Genomic DNA, 18,489 nt, shown 5'->3' on the forward strand with positions numbered 1-18,489 from the left:
ACAGATGGGCAGGGGACACAGGGAGGGTGCTTTGTCCCCACCCCGGAACAGCGAAAAGACGATCAAGAAAAACCCTCGGCCACGTCTCCGTTTCCAGGACTCTATTTCTGTGTTTTGGCACGACATCGCCACGTGGTTTCACCCGCAAGAAAAGCAGCAGGGCTCGGCGGGGCACGTGGCGCAGCCACGGCGGGTCCCCCCGTGACGCAGCCACCGCCACTTCCCAAATCTCCCACGCGCCAGGAACGGGGGGACGCGGCCTCGCGTCCCCTCGCCAGAGCCCGGCACCCTCAGGGGACACGGCTGGGAAATGCAAGTCCCTGCCACCCAAAAAACGCCCCGGCCTCTCCCTGGGGTCAGGGACTTTGTCCCCTGATGTTGTCACAGGCTGTGCCCGCCCGCTGCCGAAAACAGAGCTCAAGGTCCCTCGCACCGGAGGGACGGAGCCTCGGCAATGCTGGCGCGGCGCCGGGGCAGGGAAATGCCAGCGCAGCCCATGCCCTTCGCTCCGTCCCTGTCATTAGTGCCAAAGAGGCAAATCCCGGCGAGATGTCCCCGAGCTGCGGGACGGGGTTAATGTGCTTTCAGGCTGCTCTTGCTGTACCGTCACCAAAAAGGGCGCAGGGGAAGGGTGCCGCCGCCATTCGCCGGGGAGGGACATAGGAAAGAGGAGGGTACAACAGTGTCACCCGAGGCAGGGCCCCCGTCCCAGCTCAGGAGAGCGCTCGGTGCCCCTGTCCCCCGGCGCTGGGCTCTGGCCCCCAGGCAGCCCGACCCTGTCCCTGCTGCCCCGTGTCCCCTCCTCGCCTCGGCCCCTCTCCCTGTCACCTTCCCCGGCAGAAGGGGGAGATGGAGACAACCCCCCAGCCAAAACCTCGGCCGGCCGGGGCCGTGCCAAGGGCCGGGGAGGGAAACGGGACAAGCATCTCTTGTCATCTGCAATAGAAAGTTTTAAATATGTTCATTAAAATAATTGCTTTTTCTTTTTTTTTTAAAAAAAAAAACCAAAACAAATAGCCTCCCCCAGCCCTACGGGGAGAGGGGCCCCAGGGCAGGGTCCTCCCTCAGCACCCCCAATGCCACGGTCCTCGGGGGCGGCCGAGGTCCTGAGAGGTGACGGAAGAAAAGCCAGCGTCCCCCGCTGTGTCCCCTGCCCGGGGACGTGTCCTCTCGCGGCTCCCCAGCGCCTGCCCTTACTCCAGCCCCAGGATGTAGTTGATGCCCTGGACCAGGCCGATGATCACCGGCTGCCAGGCCACCAGGTACCGCAGCCAGTCCAGCAGCTGCCCGTACATGACGTGAGGCCTCTCCCAGCTGGGCAGGAAAGAGTTAAAGAGCCATGGGGACCACCGAGGAGCCACCCGAAGATGCCACGGGGACTGGGAATCTCCTGCCCCTCTGCTCTGCCCTGGGGAGACCACACCTGGAATCTTGTGTCCAGCTGTGGCCCCTCAGTTCCAGCAGGACAGGGAACTGCTGGAGAGAGTCCAGCGCAGCCACCAAGATGCTGCAGGGAGTGGAGCATCTCCCGTGTGAGGAAAGGCTGAGGGAGCTGGGGCTCTGGAGCTGGACAAGAGGACACTGAGGGGGGACTCATTCCTGGGGATCAATATGGAAAGGGGCAGTGTCAGGAGGATGGAGCCAGGCTCTTCTGGTGACAACCAGTGACAGGACAACAGGCAATGGGTGCAAACTGGAACACAGGAGGTTCCACTGAAAGAGGAGAAGCAACTTGTTGGGGTGAGGGTGTCAGAGCCTGGCCCAGGCTGCCCAGGGGGTTGTGGAGTCTCCTTCTGTGCAGACATTCCAACCCGCCTGGACACCTTCCTGTGTAACCTCATCTGGGTGTTCCTGCTCCATGGGGGGATTGCACTGGATGAGCTTTCCAGGGCCCTTCAAGCCCTGACACTCTGGGGTTCTGTGACACGGTGCTGGCGCTCCGCAGTGGCCAGCGAGGGATGGTTGCAGCCAGGCTCACTTCGACAAGAGGGGATCGGGGGTGACAACAGGTGTCCCGCAGGACACAAGGTCCCGGTGTCACCATCTCCCCCTCCCGCAGGATGGACACGGAGCCGAGACACCCACACATCGCGCGGGCTCTGCAGGGACTTGTGATCCCCACGGGAGCGTCTTGAGGTGGAAAAGCCAAACCTGGGGCTTGCGTCACCAACTGTGGTGACAAGGGGGGCGGGGGGACAGTGTGGGAGGGCTGAGCCCTCCTACCAGCGGGAGGAATACCGGTGAACATCTGCATCTCTCACCCAGAAGAGGAGCAGCCTCAGTGGAGTCCACGGCCTCCCAGCTCTGTGCCAGGTGACGTAACCCTGCTCGGGGACAGGTTCACGGGGTCTCCAGCAGCTCCCGGGCACGGCCGCGTGCTCTAACCCCTGTTCCCCGCTTTGCCGACGAGAAAGGATACGGGTTACTGAACATCCGCTTGAGATCCACCTTCTCCTTGCAGTAGGGACATGTCTGCTTCTTCCCGACGATGCACCAGCCACGGATGCAGAACTCGTGAAACCTGGGGAGCAGCACGTTAAGGGGAAACTGCCTCAGGCTGGACACAACCGAGCATGGAGGAAACCACTGAGCTTAAAAAAAGTGACCCCCACACCACAGTGCCGGGGACAGAAACCATCCACGCTGCGCAAGGGCGGCCACGTTGTGCAACGCTTTCCTAGAAGGTGCAGAACCTTCCAGGCACAGAGGAAGGGGCTGGTGGGGCGGCCGAGGCGTCACGGGGGCTGTGACCAACAAACCCTTCACCGACGGGGCCTGGCGCACGCGGTCACACCGCAGCCGGGTTACACCCATGTGGCTTCAGGGAAGCTCCTGGATGCGAGCTCAGCGCCAGATGGATGTGTCCGGCTGCAAAATGCCGCGGCTTGGAGCACCGGGAAGGTTTGTCCAAGCTCTGCAACCTGCCCGCATTACCAAAGGCTCCTGCAAAGGCTTCTTGGGGATTAACAATGAGTTTTCCCCAGGTCTGACTCCCGGGTGGCGATGGACGGGTGACGAGAACTCACCCGCCCCAAGAAGTCACAAGGAAACACGCGGCGGTTTCACCCCACGGCGCAGCCCTGGGGTGCGGCGAGTGACGGGGGATCCCACGCACAAGGGTGTCACGGAGGCAACAGAAACTCTCCCAGGCGACGGCTCTGCTGCCCACAGCGGGTTAATGAGCCAATGATCCCCCTCCCCAGAGTCGCCACAGGGTGGGTGACACATGGGGACGGGGCCGTTGCTGGGGCCAGGCCAGCGGAAACCTCGCCAAAACAGTTTAAATTTAGCCGACGAGTTCTGCCAGCGTGACATTTGCTCAGGCCCGAGTTTGGAAACCACCTCGCCGGTGGTAACTCGAGTGGTGCTGAAGGACACCCCAGCTCTGCCGCTGAGTCACCCCTGGAATCCCCCGCCCCGGTCCCAGCACAGCAGCCCCAGGGCTTTTGGTTTCAACAGCGAGGGCTCATCCGGCAGCTCTTGGGAGGGCTGAGCGGTTCCACAGCACCAGGAACCACACGGTGCGGTGGGGGAGTTCTGGGGAAGGAGGAAGCTGCCGGGCTGCGGTTGGAGCGGGCAGGATGGGCACAGACACACACACACAGACACCGTGTCCCACAGCGTCCTCACAGCTGGACTGAGGGAGCGGGTCTGGATGAGCGGGGAGTGAGGTGACTGTGAACTGGCTGAAGGGAAGAAGCCAGAGAGTCGTGGTCAATGGGGCAGAGTCCAGTTGAGGCCTGGATCCAGTGCAGTGCCTCAGGGGGCAGTGCTGGGGCCGCTGTTATTCAATATGTTCATCAGTGATTTGGATGAGGGAATAGAGTGACTGTCAGCAAGTTTGCTGGTGACACCAAGCTGGGAGCAGTGGTGACACTGGAAGCTGTGCTGCCATCAGAGACCTGGACAGGCTGAGAGCTGGGCGGGAAAAATGTAATGAAATACAACAAGGGCAAGTGTAGAGTCTTGAATCTGGGCAGGAACAGCCCCAGGTTCAGTGTAAGTTGGGGAATGACCTGTTAGAGAGCAGTGTAGGGGAAAGGGACCTGGGGGTCCTGGGGACAGCAGGGTGAGCATGAGCCAGCACTGGGCCCTTGTGGCCAGGAAGCCAATGGGACCTGGGGTGGGTTAGAAGGGGGTGGTTAGTGGGTCAGAGAGGTTCTCCTGCCCCTCTGCTCTGCCCTGGGGAGACCACACCTGGAATATCGTGTCCAGTTGTGGCCCCTCAGTTCCAGCAGGACAGGGAACTGCTGCAGAGAGTCCAGCGCAGCCACCAAGATGCTGCAGGGAGTGGAGCATCTCCCGTGTGAGGAAAGGCTGAGGGAGCTGGGGCTCTGGAGCTGGACAAGAGGACACTGAGGGGGTACTCATTCATGGGATCAATATGGAAAGGGTGGGCATCATGAGGATGGAGCCAGGCTCTTCTTGGTGACAACCAGTGACAGGACAAATGGCAATGGGTTCAAACTAGAACACAGGAGGTTCCACTTAAATTTGAGAAGAAACTTGTTCCCGGTGAGGGTGTCAGAGCCTGGCCCAGGCTGCCCAGGGGGTTGTGGAGTCTCCTTCTGTGCAGACATTCCAACCCGCCTGGACACCTTCCTGTGTAACCTCAGCTGGGTGTTCCTGCTCCATGGGGGGATTGCACTGGATGAGCTTCCCAGGGCCCTTCAACCCCTCACATTCTGGGATTCTGCAACACAAGAAGTGCAAGAGCAGGGGGCTGGTTTTTGAGGGATGTTCCGTGGGGCTGGTGGGGTTTTCCCCCTGAGCAAGGCTCTTGGCCAAGAGCCACAGCACTGCGGCTGGTGTGACACAGGCAGTGCACGTCAGCTGGACCAGGGACACTTCAGAGAATCACAGAATCATTTGGGTTGGAAAAGCCACTCAAGATCATCAAGTCCAACCATAACCCATCTCTGGCACTGCCCCATGTCCTGAGAACCTCCTGTCCGTCAGTCCAACCCTCCAGGGCTGGTGACTCCAGCACTGCCCTGGGCAGCCTGTTCCAATGCCCCACAGCCCTTTGGGGAAGGAATTGTTCCCACATCCAACCTCAACCTCCCCTGGGCAACTTGAGGCCGTTTCCTCTGCTCCTGGCGCTTGTTCCTGGGGAGCAGAGCCCGACCCCCCTGGCTCCAAGCTCCTTTCAGGCAGTTCAGAGCTCAGAAGGTCTCCCCTCAGCTCCTGTTCTCCAGCTGAACCCCCAGGTCCCTCAGTCTCCATCACATTGTGCTCCAGCCCCTCACCAGCTCCGTTCCCTTCTCTCCACTCGCTCCAGCACCTCAAGGGTTTTATTGGCGTGAGGGGCCAAGAACTGCCCCAGGGTTGGCAGTTTGTCCTCCCCAGGTCCCAGCACAGGGACGGTCACTGCCCTGGTCCCACTGGCCACACTAGTGCTGGTACCAGCCAGGGTCCTGTGGCCTTTTGGCCACCTGTGCACACGCTGGCTCATGTTCAGCCGCTGCCATCAACACCCCCAGGGCCTTTTCCAGCCGCTGTTCCCCAACTGCAGCGTCCATGGGGTTGTTGTGACCCCAGCACAGGACCTGCCACTTGGCCTTATTGACCCTCAGACAATTGGCCTCAGCACAAATATCCAGCCGGGCCAGATTCCTTTCTTGAGCCTTCCAACCCTCAGGCCTCACCACACGTCACCAGAGCTGGCACTGCGGCAAGCGCTGGGCAGGCAGGTTCCAGCAGATTTGGCAAAGGCAGCCACAAATGCAGCTCTACAGCAGCATGGCCAGAGCCGAGGGGGGAGCTGGGGTGGGGAAGGAAGAGGAAACAACCACTTGTAACGCACACGGAGGCGGCGAGGAAGTGATTTCAGGGACATGCGGGACGTGGCTTCTTTCCGTGCCAGGTCAGCGATGACACAGGCCGGGATCACGCGCAGCATCAGCAGGACAGCCCCGGGACGGGCGTTTTGGGGAAGCTGTGGGGCAGGAGCTCTGGCCGGCAGAGCCAGTAAGGCGAGAGGCTGGCGCCGGAGGAGAAGGATACACGTGGTTGCAGGAGAGGCGGTAGGTGTTCTCGATGATTCCCTCCTCGTTGACGTCCACTAAGATCTGCTGGCCGCAGACGGCGCAGACGCTGTCAGAGAGGTGCTTGGTGGGCATCCCCGAGGCGCTGTAGAACTGAGCGAGGGCAGAGCAGAGGGAGAGCGCTGACAGCGGGGGACACACGCGTCCCACCCCCGCAGCATCATGGCTAAGCTTTAAGGAGGGCTGGGGTCAGCGCATGAGGAGTCCAGCCCCAGCCTTTTGGGCTTAAAAACCTCCTTAACAGGTCCGGCTGCGGGAAACAACTACAACAGGACAGGGAGCTGCTCAGTGACGTGGTGGCCCATCAGATCCCAGCTCCATACATCCCCTCCCCACGCCGGGGACCTCCCCGCTCTGCTCCCCCGTGGGGCTGCTGCACCGAGGGCAGAGCTTGGGGATGAAAGCAGGACAAGCTGGAGGTCACAGATCTGAGCCAAGATGACAACCTGGGGCTGGCAGGGGCAGCGAACACAGCGTGAGCCCCCACTCCCTGTGGCTGGGACAGAGCTGCTGTCCCTCCCCCATTTCGGAGCCAGCTGGCTCAGCACTGGCCCGATGCAGCGCACGGGGGGTGCGGGTGTGCCCGCACGCAGCTCTGGTGCCACATGATCCAGGGACAGCCACAAGCCCCGGGTCACTCCTGCCATGTCCCAGGTCCCACAGCCAGGCTGGGAGACAGATCATCATCAAGTATCTTGAGTTGGAAGGGACCCATTAGGATCATCGAGTCTTAGAATCATGGAATCGCTTTGGTTGGAAAAGCCCCTCAAGATCAATAAGTCCAACCATAACCCATCCATGGCACTGCCCCATGTCCTGAGAACCTCCTGTCCGTCTGTCCAACCCTCCGGGGATGGTGACTCCAGTACTGCCCTGGGCAGCCTGTTCCAATGCCCCACAGCCCTTTGGGGAAGAAATTGTTCCCCACATCCAACCTCAACCTCCCCTGGCGCAACTTGAGGCCGTTTCCTCTGCTCCTGGCGCTTGTTCCTGGGGAGCAGAGCCCGACCCCCCTGGCTCCAAGCTCCTTTCAGGCAGTTCAGAGATCAGAAGGTCTCCCCTCAGCTCCTGTTCTCCAGCTGAACCCCCCAGGTCCCTCAGTCTCCATCACACTTGTGCTCCAGTCCCTCACCAGCTCCATTCCCTTCTCTCCACTCGCTCCAGCACCTCAAGGCCTTTCTTGGCATGAGGGGCCCAAAACTGCCCCCAGGATTCGAGGTGAACACAGTAGAGAACGTAGAGAACTATTTGTCACGCAGGTGGAGGGGCTGAGCAGATCCTTCCACTCCTCGTTTTTTGTGCTTCTGGGGGTGGGGGGGTGCACAGGGATACTTTGCTCTTAAGAAACAATTTCAGAGCAACTTGTAACGTCAGAAACCTCCCAGCGCAGAGATCACACAGCGAGGGAGGCAGCAGCCTCGGGGATACCCCCCTCAAGCCGGGGCTGATGCACCTTTCCATATGGGGGTCACAAAAGCTTCTGATTCGAGTGACACAGTTCAGACCCCCAAAAGAGGGGGCAGGACTCTGCCCGGGGGTGGTGCAGCGGTAACTCACCCCGATCGTGGAGGCCATGTAATCCGCACACATCTCGGCAAAGTCCCGCTCCAGCACCCCGTAGTAAAGGCCGTAGAAGAGGAGGGAGATGCCAAAATCCATCGCATCTTCTGGCTTGATTCTACAACAGAAGAGCCCAAGCGACATCAAGAGGGGTTTTTTTCGGGGGGTGACACAGCCCACAGCATTAACCCTGTCACGGGAGTGGCCACCGAGGTAGTGGACGTATGGCACCAGTAAGTGCCACGCACAGAGGTTCTTCGGGGTACCTGAGCAGCCCAACCCTGTCCCCCCTTCGGGTACACTTCACCTTGGGTGTCGATAAGCAGCGTTTGATGGGAAACGTGGGTGTCACACCCCAGGTGTCCGATACTCGGTGCCCATCGCCCCCACCAGCCTCTGGAATGAGCAGCTGCAGTCAGACTGGGTGACCTTTGAAGGTCCTTTCCAACCCAAACTATTCTGTGATCTCTCCAACTCCCTCACGCACCAGCCCAGCTCCCAGTAAGCGCCCAGTTAACACTTCCAATGTCTCCGCAGGCAGCTGCCAGCTCTGCTCAGTGTTCTAGAAAAGGAATCAATGTCTCTAACCATGGGCGAGGGTCCTCTGCGGCCACAGCGGTCCCGGCTGCTCGGTGCAGGTAACTCCACTGGGGTAGCAAAGAAAACTACATGGCTGTTCCTTGGCTGGACATGCATGGAACCGGGGGGCTGCCCACATGGCTGAACTGGAACTGGGGCTCTCCAGCCACTCCGACCAGTTCAGGGACCAGCATCTCACCCGGGATCCTCGCAGCAGCGAGAGGACACCCCAAGAGTCTCCTTGGCCTCATTAATTAGCTCATTAAGACAATTGTTTTTGCAGAGGGGGAGCCAAGCCCTTATCCCACATGGTGTGTTACATCCCCCGCCCTGTGAGTTGGACCCAAAAGATTCGCTCACCTGAATAAGAAGTTAAGACCGAAGAGTGTGAACATCACCGCCACGTACCCCACGATCCCAGTGGCATAGCTGATCTTGTATATTAGTAGAAACCATTTATAAACCAGTCTGGAAAGAATTAAAATAATTTAACTACTTTGGCCTGAATGAAACCACATCAAGCACCTCAAGGGTTTTACTTTTCAAACCCGGGTGTTGTTTGCAGACACTTCACCAACCCAAACACATGCGCAACAATGCTTTAAATTTCGAATCAAGGTATGGATCTGCTGCCACTGTGGGCTGAACATGGTCTTGACTTTCAAACTAGAAACCTCGGGATCTTTGTGCTGAGGCCAGTTGTCTGAGGGGCAACAAGGCCAAGTGCCGGGTCCTGCGCTGGGGTCACACCAACCCCATGGACGCTGCAGCTGGGAACAGCGGCTGTTAAAGGCCCTGGGGGTGCTGGTGCCAGCGGCTGAACATGAGCCAGCGTGTGCCCAGGTGGCCAAGAGGCCACCAGCATCCTGGCTGGTACCAGCACTGGGGTGGCCAGCAGGCCCAGGGCAGCGACCGTCCCTGTGCTGGGACCTGGGGAGGCCAAACCGCCAACCCTGGGGGTGATTCGGGGACTTAGGGGTTCAGCTGGAGAACAGGAGCTGAGGGGAGACCTTCTGATCTCTGAACTGCCTGAAAGGAGCTTGGAGCCAGGGGGGTCGGGCTCTGCTCCCCAGGAACAAGCGCCAGGAGCAGAGGAAACGGCCTCAAGTTGCGCCAGGGGAGGTTGAGGTTGGATGTGGGGAACAATTCCTTCCCCAAAGGGCTGCGGGGCATTGGAACAGGCTGCCCAGGGCAGTGCTGGAGTCACCAGCCCTGGAGGGCTGGACAGACGGACAGGAGGTTCTCAGGACATGAGGCAGGGACAGGAGTGGGGAACAAATGGACTCGATGAGCTTGAGGGTCTCTTCCAACCACAATGATCAGCTGATCTCCAAAAAGCCATGTGTCTCAGCACAAACGCTCCCGGTGAGGCCTCCAGCTTACGTGCCCTCTGCCCGTCCGCCACCGGCTCGGGCGCCACGTGCACCGGGCTCACACCCCCCCGAGCGCAGCGCTGCCTCAATTATGTGCTGAAGTACAAAGTTTAAGCCCATGATTCGCGGCAACGAAACTGGAAAGAGCTGCTTGTAACGGTTACCCCGGAGCTGAGGAATTTTCCCAGAAACAAGGGTACGAACCTGGGCGTTGTCTGGACCAGAGGTTTGCGAGTTGCCCTGAAGGTGACAAAAGCTGTGACCGCCGAGAAGAGCACCCAGATCACCAGGAACCGCCACCAGTTCAGCTTGATGGTGAAATACAGAGGCACTACCCACATCTGGAAGAGCGTCACCATCTGCAGGAACAGGCAAACACATTCGGGTTAAAGTTCACCGAGTGTTACAGGGATTGCCTGGAAAGGTTCATTACGAGAAGGAAGCCAGAGTGTGGCCTTTCCAGACTTAGAAGGGGCTGATGAGAAAGATGGGGACAGACTTTTGAGCAGGGCCTGTTGTGACAGGACAAGGGGTGATGGGTTAAACTAAAGGAGGGAGATTCAGGCTGGATATGAGGAATTGTTGCCCTGAGGGTGGTGAGAGCCTGGCCCAGGTTGGCCAGAGAGGTGGTGGCTGAACCATCCCTGGAGACATCCCAGGCCAGGCTGGACGGGGCTCTGAGCAACCTGAGCTGGTGCAGATGTCCCTGCTCATGGCAGGGGGGGCACTGGGGAGCTGGGGAGGTCCCACCAACACAAACCTGTGATTCCACCCTCAGGACAACGCCCGGGAGCTGTGTGTCCCATCCCCCGGTGTCAAAGCACTATGTAAAACCCAGTTATCAGTATCGCTTATAACACAAAACATCTCCAAGTGCTGCCATCCTCATCCCCAAGCACTGTTGGGAAGATGAGGGCATCTCAACATCAGACCAGAGGAGAAAAACAGCAACACGCTTCTCCTCAGCTAAAAGCCTCCGCTAAATCAGCATCCAGCCTCGGAGAAGAACCGGCCGCAGTGGGACACTTACATTGTAGGAGCGCGGGTGCCGCTGTTTCCACTGGACCAGCAGCAGCTGTGCCACCACCAGCGTGGCGATGAGGATGAGGACCATCTCGGCGTGCATCGCCTCGTGCCCGCGGTGCTTGGCGTGCATCCGCGCGTGCTCCACCCTGCAACGACGGGGACACGGCGGCTGAAGGATGCGCCGGCAAACACCTTGGCACGGGAGACACCAGGAGGGAGCATCGTGGAGATGGGGACCGCGTGGCAATCCAGAGGAGAGAAAGGACAAGAGGTCCATAGATGGATCCTCAGCCAACACGGTGCCCAGAGAAGCTGAGAAGCTTCTGGACTGTGTCATAACGGCCACAGCCAGATCCAACTGGGCTGTAAAGTGGGGTTTCCAGCAAAGCCCCACTTGGAGTGGCCTTCTGGGAGCAGCTGGGCTGTGGACAAAGCGCACCCTTGGATTGGGACCCTATCTAAGGAGACTTCCCAAGACTGGGAGCCCTCACCTGCTCCTCGGGGAGCGATTTTCCTCCTGGATAAACCCTTGGGTGAGCCCTTGCTCCCCAGACCAAGTGATTATTTCTCCTGGTTTCTTATTTCTCCTAGTTCTGTTTTTTTGTGGGTCAACACGTTCTGGATCCTCATTATTCTTACGTGGCCATATAATCATAATAATATCCTCAACTAGTATCTGAATCTGTGTTTTACGATGTTGTTGGAGCGCTAAACAATTTGGATAAACCCCGTTTCCAGTTGGTTTCTTGGCTAAAACGTTCTGGTTAGAAAAAAGTCCATTTGGAGCTTGTTCCCTGTCCGAATTGACTTTGGAGGTGTCTCCATGACACTGAGAGCAGCTCATTTCTCAACCATGAAAGCCGAGGCTACGCCAAGCCCATCCTGGCAGGAGCGAGGTGGTGATACCTCATGGACCTGGAGCAGCCAGCGTGGCACACGCCTTCATATCGCTCACCCGGCGGCTCACTGCGGCAACGCCGTCATCATCACCGGGTGAGGAACTGGATGGATGGTGGCACCCAGACAGTGATGCTCAATGGCTCAATGTCTGGATGGACACTGGTAACAAGCAAGTGTCCCTCAGGGGTCTGCACTGGGACCAGTACTGTTTAAAACCTTCAGCAGTGACATAGTGGGATCGAGTGCACCCTCAGCAGATTTGTGGGTGACACCAAGCGGAGTGGTGCAGGTGACACACCTGAGGGACCTAAGGGATCCATCCAGAGGGACCTGGACACAGCGGGGCCATGAGAACATCATGAGGTTCAACAAGTCCAAGTGCAAGGTCCCGCACCTGGGTCGGGGTAATACCCGGTGTCAATCCAGGCTGGATGGAGGGATGGGGGGCAGCCCTGAGGTGAAGGACTTGGGGGTGCTGGTGGATGAGAGACTGAGAGCCGGCAACGTGCGCTCGCAGCCCAGAAACCACCCGTGTCCTGGGCTGCATCCCCAGCAGCGTGAGCAGCAGGTTTGGGGGATCCTGCCCCTCTGCCCCGCTCTGGTGAGACCCCCCTGCAGTGCTGGTCCAGCTCTGGGTCCTCAGCACAGACACACATGGAGCTGCTGGAGAGGGGCCAGAGCAGCCCCAGGAATGACCCGAGGCTGGAACAGCTCTGCTGGGGGACAGGTGAGAGTGTTGGGGTGTTCAGCTGGAGAACAGAAGCTCCGGGGAGACCTTAGTGTGGCCTTTCCAGACTTAGAAGGGGCTGATGAGAAAGATGGGGACAGACTTTTGAGCAGGGCCTGTTGTGATAGGACAAAGGGTGACGGTTTTAAACTAAAGGAGGGAGATTCAGGCTGGATATAAGGAATTGTTGCCCTGAGGGTGGTGAGAGCCTGGCCCAGGTTGGCCAGAGAGGTGGTGGATGAACCATCCCTGGAGACATCCCAGGCCAGGCTGGACGGGGCTCTGAGCACCCTGAGCTGTGAAGATGTCCCTGCTCATGGCAGGGCTGGGATTAGATGACCTTTGAATGTCCCTCCAACCCAAACCATTCTGTGATTCTATGACCACGATCGAGCACCAATGCTCGACATCAAACCCTCAGCCCGTTTTTGGAGCCACCAGCACCAATCCTGCCTCTCGCCCAGCATGGGAGAGGATGGAAGGGGTTGGGGGGCATAGTTTACAGTCAGAAAACCCCACAATACCCAGAAAAACATTTTGCTCTGCACTGGGCAACCCCATTTACATCCTGGAACGAGGGATTTCCACACCAATGCGCTATAGGCTCCTGGGGTTTCTTTGCAGTTCACGCTGTTTAACCAAAAACCAAGGCAGAATTAAGACTGTTACATCCTTACATCTCGTTCTTAAGTTCAAATTTAAGCTAGAGGAAGTTAGTTCCTGGTCTTAAGTTTGAGTTGTGTGGGGAGGGAAATCCAAATCTAACAAACACACCAAATTCTCTGATCTTAAGTCATCCTGTATAAATCCATCCTGAGAGAAGACTGGCCTTAGTGTGTTTTTCAACAAGTATCTGGCTGAAATTGGGTTGGCGAAGGGAAAGGAAGGAATATTTAGTATGTAGTTTAAAAGAAGAAAAGAAATAGCATTGTGTTTTGAGACAGGTCACCCCCCAGACTCACCTCCATCTCTCCTCCGGGGACAAGTGCGAAAGGTCAACCTGAGGAGAAAACAAATAACGCTAAAGAAATCAAGCGCTGAGGTTTGAGAGCAGCAGCACCAGCCTAAAATGGATCATTTCTTTATTTCACCCTCCCCGTCAGAGCTTTAAGAATGGAAATAATGGATTCTGAATCTTTCAACGCCAAACCCCGTGATGTGCCTGTGGTGATCCCGCAGCCCAGGGCTGTCCTTGTGCTGCAGCGTCCCCTGCTCCTCCAGCACCCTTATCCCCTGCATTTTAGCACCACCAAGGCTCTGCGCGATGTCCACAAGAGGAATTGCTTTAAATCCATGTTCCCAACCCAGCTGGGCATCCCCGGGCTTGCAGGGACGATCCCAGCGCACGTCTGCAACAGGACAGAGAGCCCCAAATCCCAACAGGCTGCAGGATGGCATCTGCACAGCAACAAACCAGCGCCAAAAAGAAATGGAAATCTGCAGAAGGAATCATGGAAGAAGAAAGATTCAGGGCTTGCTTTGCTGAGGTGGGTGGAAGTTTCTGCTGAGTGTTCAGGACGGTCTCCATCTGAGAGGTCCAACGGACAGAAAGAGGCGGGTGAAGTGATTTCAAAGCTCCTCTGCGAACCTCTGCCCAGCTCAGCTTGCGATCCCCCCCGCACAGGCTGAGCTGTGGAACCACAGAATCATTTTGGGTGGAAAAGCCCTTCAAGATCATCAAGTCCAACCCACTCCTGTCCCTGCCCCATGTCCTGAGAACCTCATGTCCGTCTGTCCAACCCTCCGGGGATGGTGACTCCAGCACTGCCCTGGGCAGCCTGTTCCAATGCCCCACAGCCCTTTGGGGAAGAAATTGTTCCCCAGATCCAACCTCAACCTCCCCCGGCGCAACTTGAGGCCGTTTCCTCTCGTCCTGCTCACGGCAGGGCTTGGACTAGATGTGCTTAGAAGGTCCCTAAACCCAAACCATTCTCTGATTCTGCAACAGAACCTCCAGCACCTCGCCTGAGGCTGTGCACACCAACACCAAAACCCCCAAACACCTGCGCCCCGTGTTTGCCAGCAAGCAGGCACTGAGCTGTAAGAAGAAACAGCCAAACCAGGTCACGGCAAGGACGTTGTTATCACAGCAAAGACATTGTTATCACGGTTTCCTGCGCACACCGGAGACACGTACCCGGGAACAAGTCCCACCTCACCTTGGGTACGGAGCCGCGGGCTCAGCTCCAACCTCCACCCTGATGACAGTGCAGCAGATCCCTGGGGGCTGTTCCCCAAATTGGCTTCTTGCAGCATCGCACCCTCCACACTGCTTAATTATCCCTCAGTGGTGCTTAATTATCCCCCTGGGTGACGAGGCAGGGAAAGACGTGCGCGGCAGCGAGCCGTCCACCCGCGGTGACACATCTGCCGCGGTCCCCAAGGCCTTGAGATGCAAAACCCAGAGCTGTGAAAAGCCCCGTTGGAGCCGCTGGTTGGTGACGATCCGACGTCGGCTCTGAGAAACGTGCTGGGACAGCCTGAGCTCCCCTGTTCCCAAAGCTCTCGCGTCCCGATTCATCGGCTCGGCTGCCGCGCTCCCTTCAAAACCTCAGGCAAACAATTTGTAGGTAGGATGGCAGCTCTGATAAGCGGTAAAAATTAAAGGTGTTCTCAAGTCAGCGCTGGTGGACGCTGAGAAATCCCCAGGCACTTCTCAGCCCAGCTCAGCTCCGGCATCGCTCTGTCCCACCATGAGCTCTGCGCTGTCACCCAGGGGCTCCCCCTCGTCCCCAGTTTCCATCATGTCCTCGCTGAACGAAGACGCTTCACAGTCCAGCACCTTCGATTATCACTTATTTTCTCCCCTGTGCTGTGGTTTCTGGTCTCTCCTCCCCCACGCCGGCTCGTCACCCGCCAAGGTGACACTTCCCCTCAGTGTCTTCCCAAATCTCCCAGCAAATGCTGAGGAAATCCCGCCGACACGTCACCAAGACGAGCGCGTCCCCACAGCTGCCACCTCGGCCGTGCAAGAATCCGCAGCCTCAGGTACGATTTTCCCTCGATCGCAAGGACGGAGCTTCACGTTCTTGAAATCACTTTATTAAGGGAGGCCGGGATGTGCCAGGCAGGAGGTCAGAGACGATGTGATGCCTGTTCAGACGCGACTTGGCAGAGCTGGACCTTCCGCTTAACCCCTGCGGGATCCACACCCTCCCTTACCGAAAAAACTGAGCTTTGCTTCTAAAACTGAACAGCTGCGGTGAATCCGAGCGCCAGAAGCGACGCCAGGAAGCACCTGCTCTCCCCACCAAGCGTCGCCTCTGCTGCTAGTTCGGGTTTTTGAACATTTTAACACCCAGTTTTTGGAGCCTTTTCTATTCCTGTCAGTGAAACTGAAGAGCTCTGCTTTTCAATCTCCTGTTAGCAGCCCTCTGGCTCCTCTGGAATTCATGAACCACTCAAAACCCCAGTTTGCTCTGGGCAGAAAGTGGATATTTGTGACTAAAGTTTAATTCTCTCCTCGGACACGATATCACGGCCTTTGGGAGAAAGTTGCGCTGCTCCCCGGTTTTCAGCAGAGGCTGGTGGCCCAAAGCCACCACGAATTCACGATCCCCATCACCGTGATGGTTGAAAGAATCATCTCCCTCTAGGAAAATGCAAAAGCTGCAGTTATATATAATAAAAATCCTGCTAATTGCCCGTTTTTGCAGTTCAGAAGCAGGGAGAGAGGAGGACGCGTCCCAGCTGTGAGCCGCCTGTAATCTCCTTACACTCTAAATCCGAGATGGGAGGAAGGAGAACGGGGCGAGGACGGACAATAAGCAGCTCCCGATTATTTTTCGTGTCACGCAGCTCCGCGGTGTTTCGGGCGTCAAAAACAACATTATCCACCATTTGCTACGCACGGTGCTGGGCATAAAAACTGAGGATCCGGACGCCAGGACCTGATCGCACCTTCCCCGCAGCCCAAACCTCAGGATTTGTTTCATGTTGCTCATGAGGAACAATCTGGAACATTTGGAAGATAAATCTGCAGAGAGCTGAGAGTCCGGCCACTCACCCGAGGCACATTTTGAAGAGGTGGGTCCTTTAGTGAACACTTTGCAACCTCAATTCCTCATTTCTTCTGCTCGTAAAAGAGTGTAGGGAGCAGAGCGACTGATCAACGCTTCAGTAATTGTCAATAGAACCTCTGACGGCCGCCCGAGTTCCACGCAGGCAGAGCTGAAGCTGCGCAATTCTCAGCATTAGTCCAGTGAAACATTAATAAACCGCTTCCAGATCGCCGCCGTTAACAGCTCGTTAGCGAGGAGGCTGCTGAGATCTCAGGATAACACAACAATACAGATTTTGTCGCGGCAGATGCGGGTTTTGCAGGGATAAAGCACACACCGCCTCATCCGCTGCCTCCTCACGACGCCCCCTCAGCCAACCCGCTGAAAACCAGGAATTTTGCTTCGGAGAAGCCACATCCTCCACATTTTTACAGGGAAGAGGTTTCCCACTCGCTGCAGCCCCTGAACAAAGGCGCTCGCGACTGGAAGAGTTCAAATCCACCACTGAACTTCTTCAAACATAACAAAATGCAACTCGAGATTGACTGGGTTGTGGTTTAAGATGCTTGGTCAGCGGATTTCAGGCTGAATCCTCCAATTTGAGGCTGAATCCTCCCGTTTGAGGCCGAACCCTCCTGTCACGCCGCTGTACCCGCTCTCCGGCAGCGGCACAAGGCGCGGGGCGGACACACATCCGGGCGGACGGACTCTCCTCGCTCGGCCACACGCTCAGGACGCTCCGCGGCTCCATCCCACTGGCAAACTCCCCAAATCCCACCTGTTGCACCTGAGGATTTTTAAGCCAAACTGCCAATTCCGGAGGAAAAGCGCTGAGAACCGCCAAGCCGCTGACCATCTCGTTGCTCCCATGGTGCCGCCAGCTCCGCAAAGCAGAAGCGATTCCCCAAGTTTGTTGATTTTAGGGTATCAGGAGAAGCTCCGGAGCACGAGGTGACAGCAAAGCCCAGGACAGCGGCGCCGGTCCGGTGGCACCAGCCACACAGAAGCCGGGTCTCTGCTCCCAATTCCAGCTTTCCGAGCGGATTTTTCTTCCGGCTTTATAATTTTTCATCTCCAGGAGCACAGGAACGGCCAGAGCTTCTCTTAAAGCCCTTTACCTCACACAACTTCAGTTCCCCAAGGGCAACAAGCGCCGCTAATTACTAATAATCTCAGCGTGGTGACGGGCACAGCGCAGTGACAGGACGTTCCCTGTGCAGCTCCTGTCCCCCTCAAATCCCCCCCAGCTCCTGCATGGCTTTTCCAGCCACCAGTTTGACAACCAGGGAATTAACGAAGAGTGGAAATAATTCGCCGGCGCCGAAGGACCCAGGGGGTGTATCCAGGAGCCCCCTGTAGCTGCACCAGCGTTGGGGACTCGGCAAAGTCCTTCGAGGGGCTTGTCCTCCCCCCGGTGCTCAACACCCCCCACATCTGAGCCCCCCATTTCCTCAAAGGCTGTTCCTGAGCCCCCACCATCACCCGCTCTGGCCCCGCCAGGCAGTTCCCCGCCCTTCACCCCACTGCCCCGCTCTCCCCTCAGCCCCAGGGGACCCCCAAGTCCCTGCACCAAGTGCCCAAACGCCCCCAGACCCCTCACCCCAACACTCCTCACACTCTTTTGCCCCAAACTCCTACAAGACCCAGTGCCCTAGACTCCCACCCGCCAGCCCAGGGACCCCCAGAGCCCCTCAGGGACCCCCAGAGCCCCTCAGAGCTCCCTAGAGCCCCAGTGCTCTGAGGGGCCACCCCGGACCCCCCGCCTCTGCCCGGCCCGGCGCCCCCCGATCCCCCGAGCAAAACCCCCGACTCCGCTCTGGCGCCCCCCGCCCCACAGCCGCCCCTTGCCTCCCCGTCGCCCCCATGGTCCCCGTTACCTCCTCCACATCGTGTTCGACGGGGCCTCCAACCTCCACTTCCAGCACCGCCGCCATCTTACCCCCCCCCCCCGGCCCCCGAGCGGCCAACTCCTTCCGCCAGCGTCAACCAATCACCGGCTACGCCGCAGAGGCCTCGGCCAATCGCGAGGCGCGGCGCTTGCTCTAGCACCAATCAGAAGAGAGGAGGGGCGGGACAGCCGTCAGGAGCGCCGCTTGAGGCGGGAGGACGGGGCGAGCTGTCACGGCCCAGGGATCATCTGCCGTTTACCAGTTGCGGAGCCGGAAGCACAGTCACGGTTACCATGGCTGCCTTGCACCGCGGGGCCGCCAGTGTGAACGCTGGAGGGCCGCGGGTGTGAACGCTGCGGAGCCGCCGCCTCCTTCCCCCCATCCCTT

The 18,489-nt window shown here is 58.1% G+C and overlaps 1 protein-coding gene across 2 annotated transcripts; it reads right to left on the bottom strand.

Moving 5' to 3' along the window:
- Positions 1-100: 100 nt before the first annotated feature.
- Positions 101-18,153, bottom strand: RNF121 (ring finger protein 121). Of its 2 annotated transcripts, none has more exons than XM_080363740.1 (9): positions 18,091-18,153; positions 13,175-13,212; positions 10,590-10,731; positions 9,764-9,918; positions 8,547-8,654; positions 7,605-7,725; positions 6,007-6,140; positions 2,420-2,521; positions 101-1,314 (listed from the first exon to the last, which is right to left on the bottom strand). In XM_080363740.1, the coding sequence occupies exons 1-9, from the start codon at positions 18,145-18,147 to the stop codon at positions 1,194-1,196; spliced, it is 978 nt and encodes a 325-aa protein (XP_080219866.1). In that variant the 5' UTR covers positions 18,148-18,153; the 3' UTR covers positions 101-1,193. The 2 variants fall into 2 exon arrangements, with proteins under 2 accessions (XP_080219866.1, XP_080219867.1); XM_080363741.1 differs by lacking the exon at positions 18,091-18,153 and adding an exon at positions 14,372-14,407.
- Between the last annotated feature and the right edge of the window lie 336 nt (positions 18,154-18,489).

Source organism: Nesoenas mayeri, assembly GCF_963082525.1.
Source record: "Nesoenas mayeri genome assembly, chromosome: 1".
Lineage (NCBI taxonomy): Eukaryota > Metazoa > Chordata > Aves > Columbiformes > Columbidae > Nesoenas > Nesoenas mayeri.

Bases quoted from the DNA above. Each gene is read 5' to 3' on its own strand.
- RNF121 (XM_080363740.1), bottom strand. From the start codon at position 18,147: ATGGCGGCGGTGCTGGAAGTGGAGGTTGGAGGCCCCGTCGAACACGAT. The intron at 13,213-18,090 runs GTAACGGGGACC...TTTTCTCCTCAG, and splicing joins TCGAACACGATGTGGAGGAG to GTTGACCTTTCGCACTTGTC. The intron at 10,732-13,174 runs GTGAGTCTGGGG...CCGTCGTTGCAG, and splicing joins TCCCCGGAGGAGAGATGGAG to GGTGGAGCACGCGCGGATGC.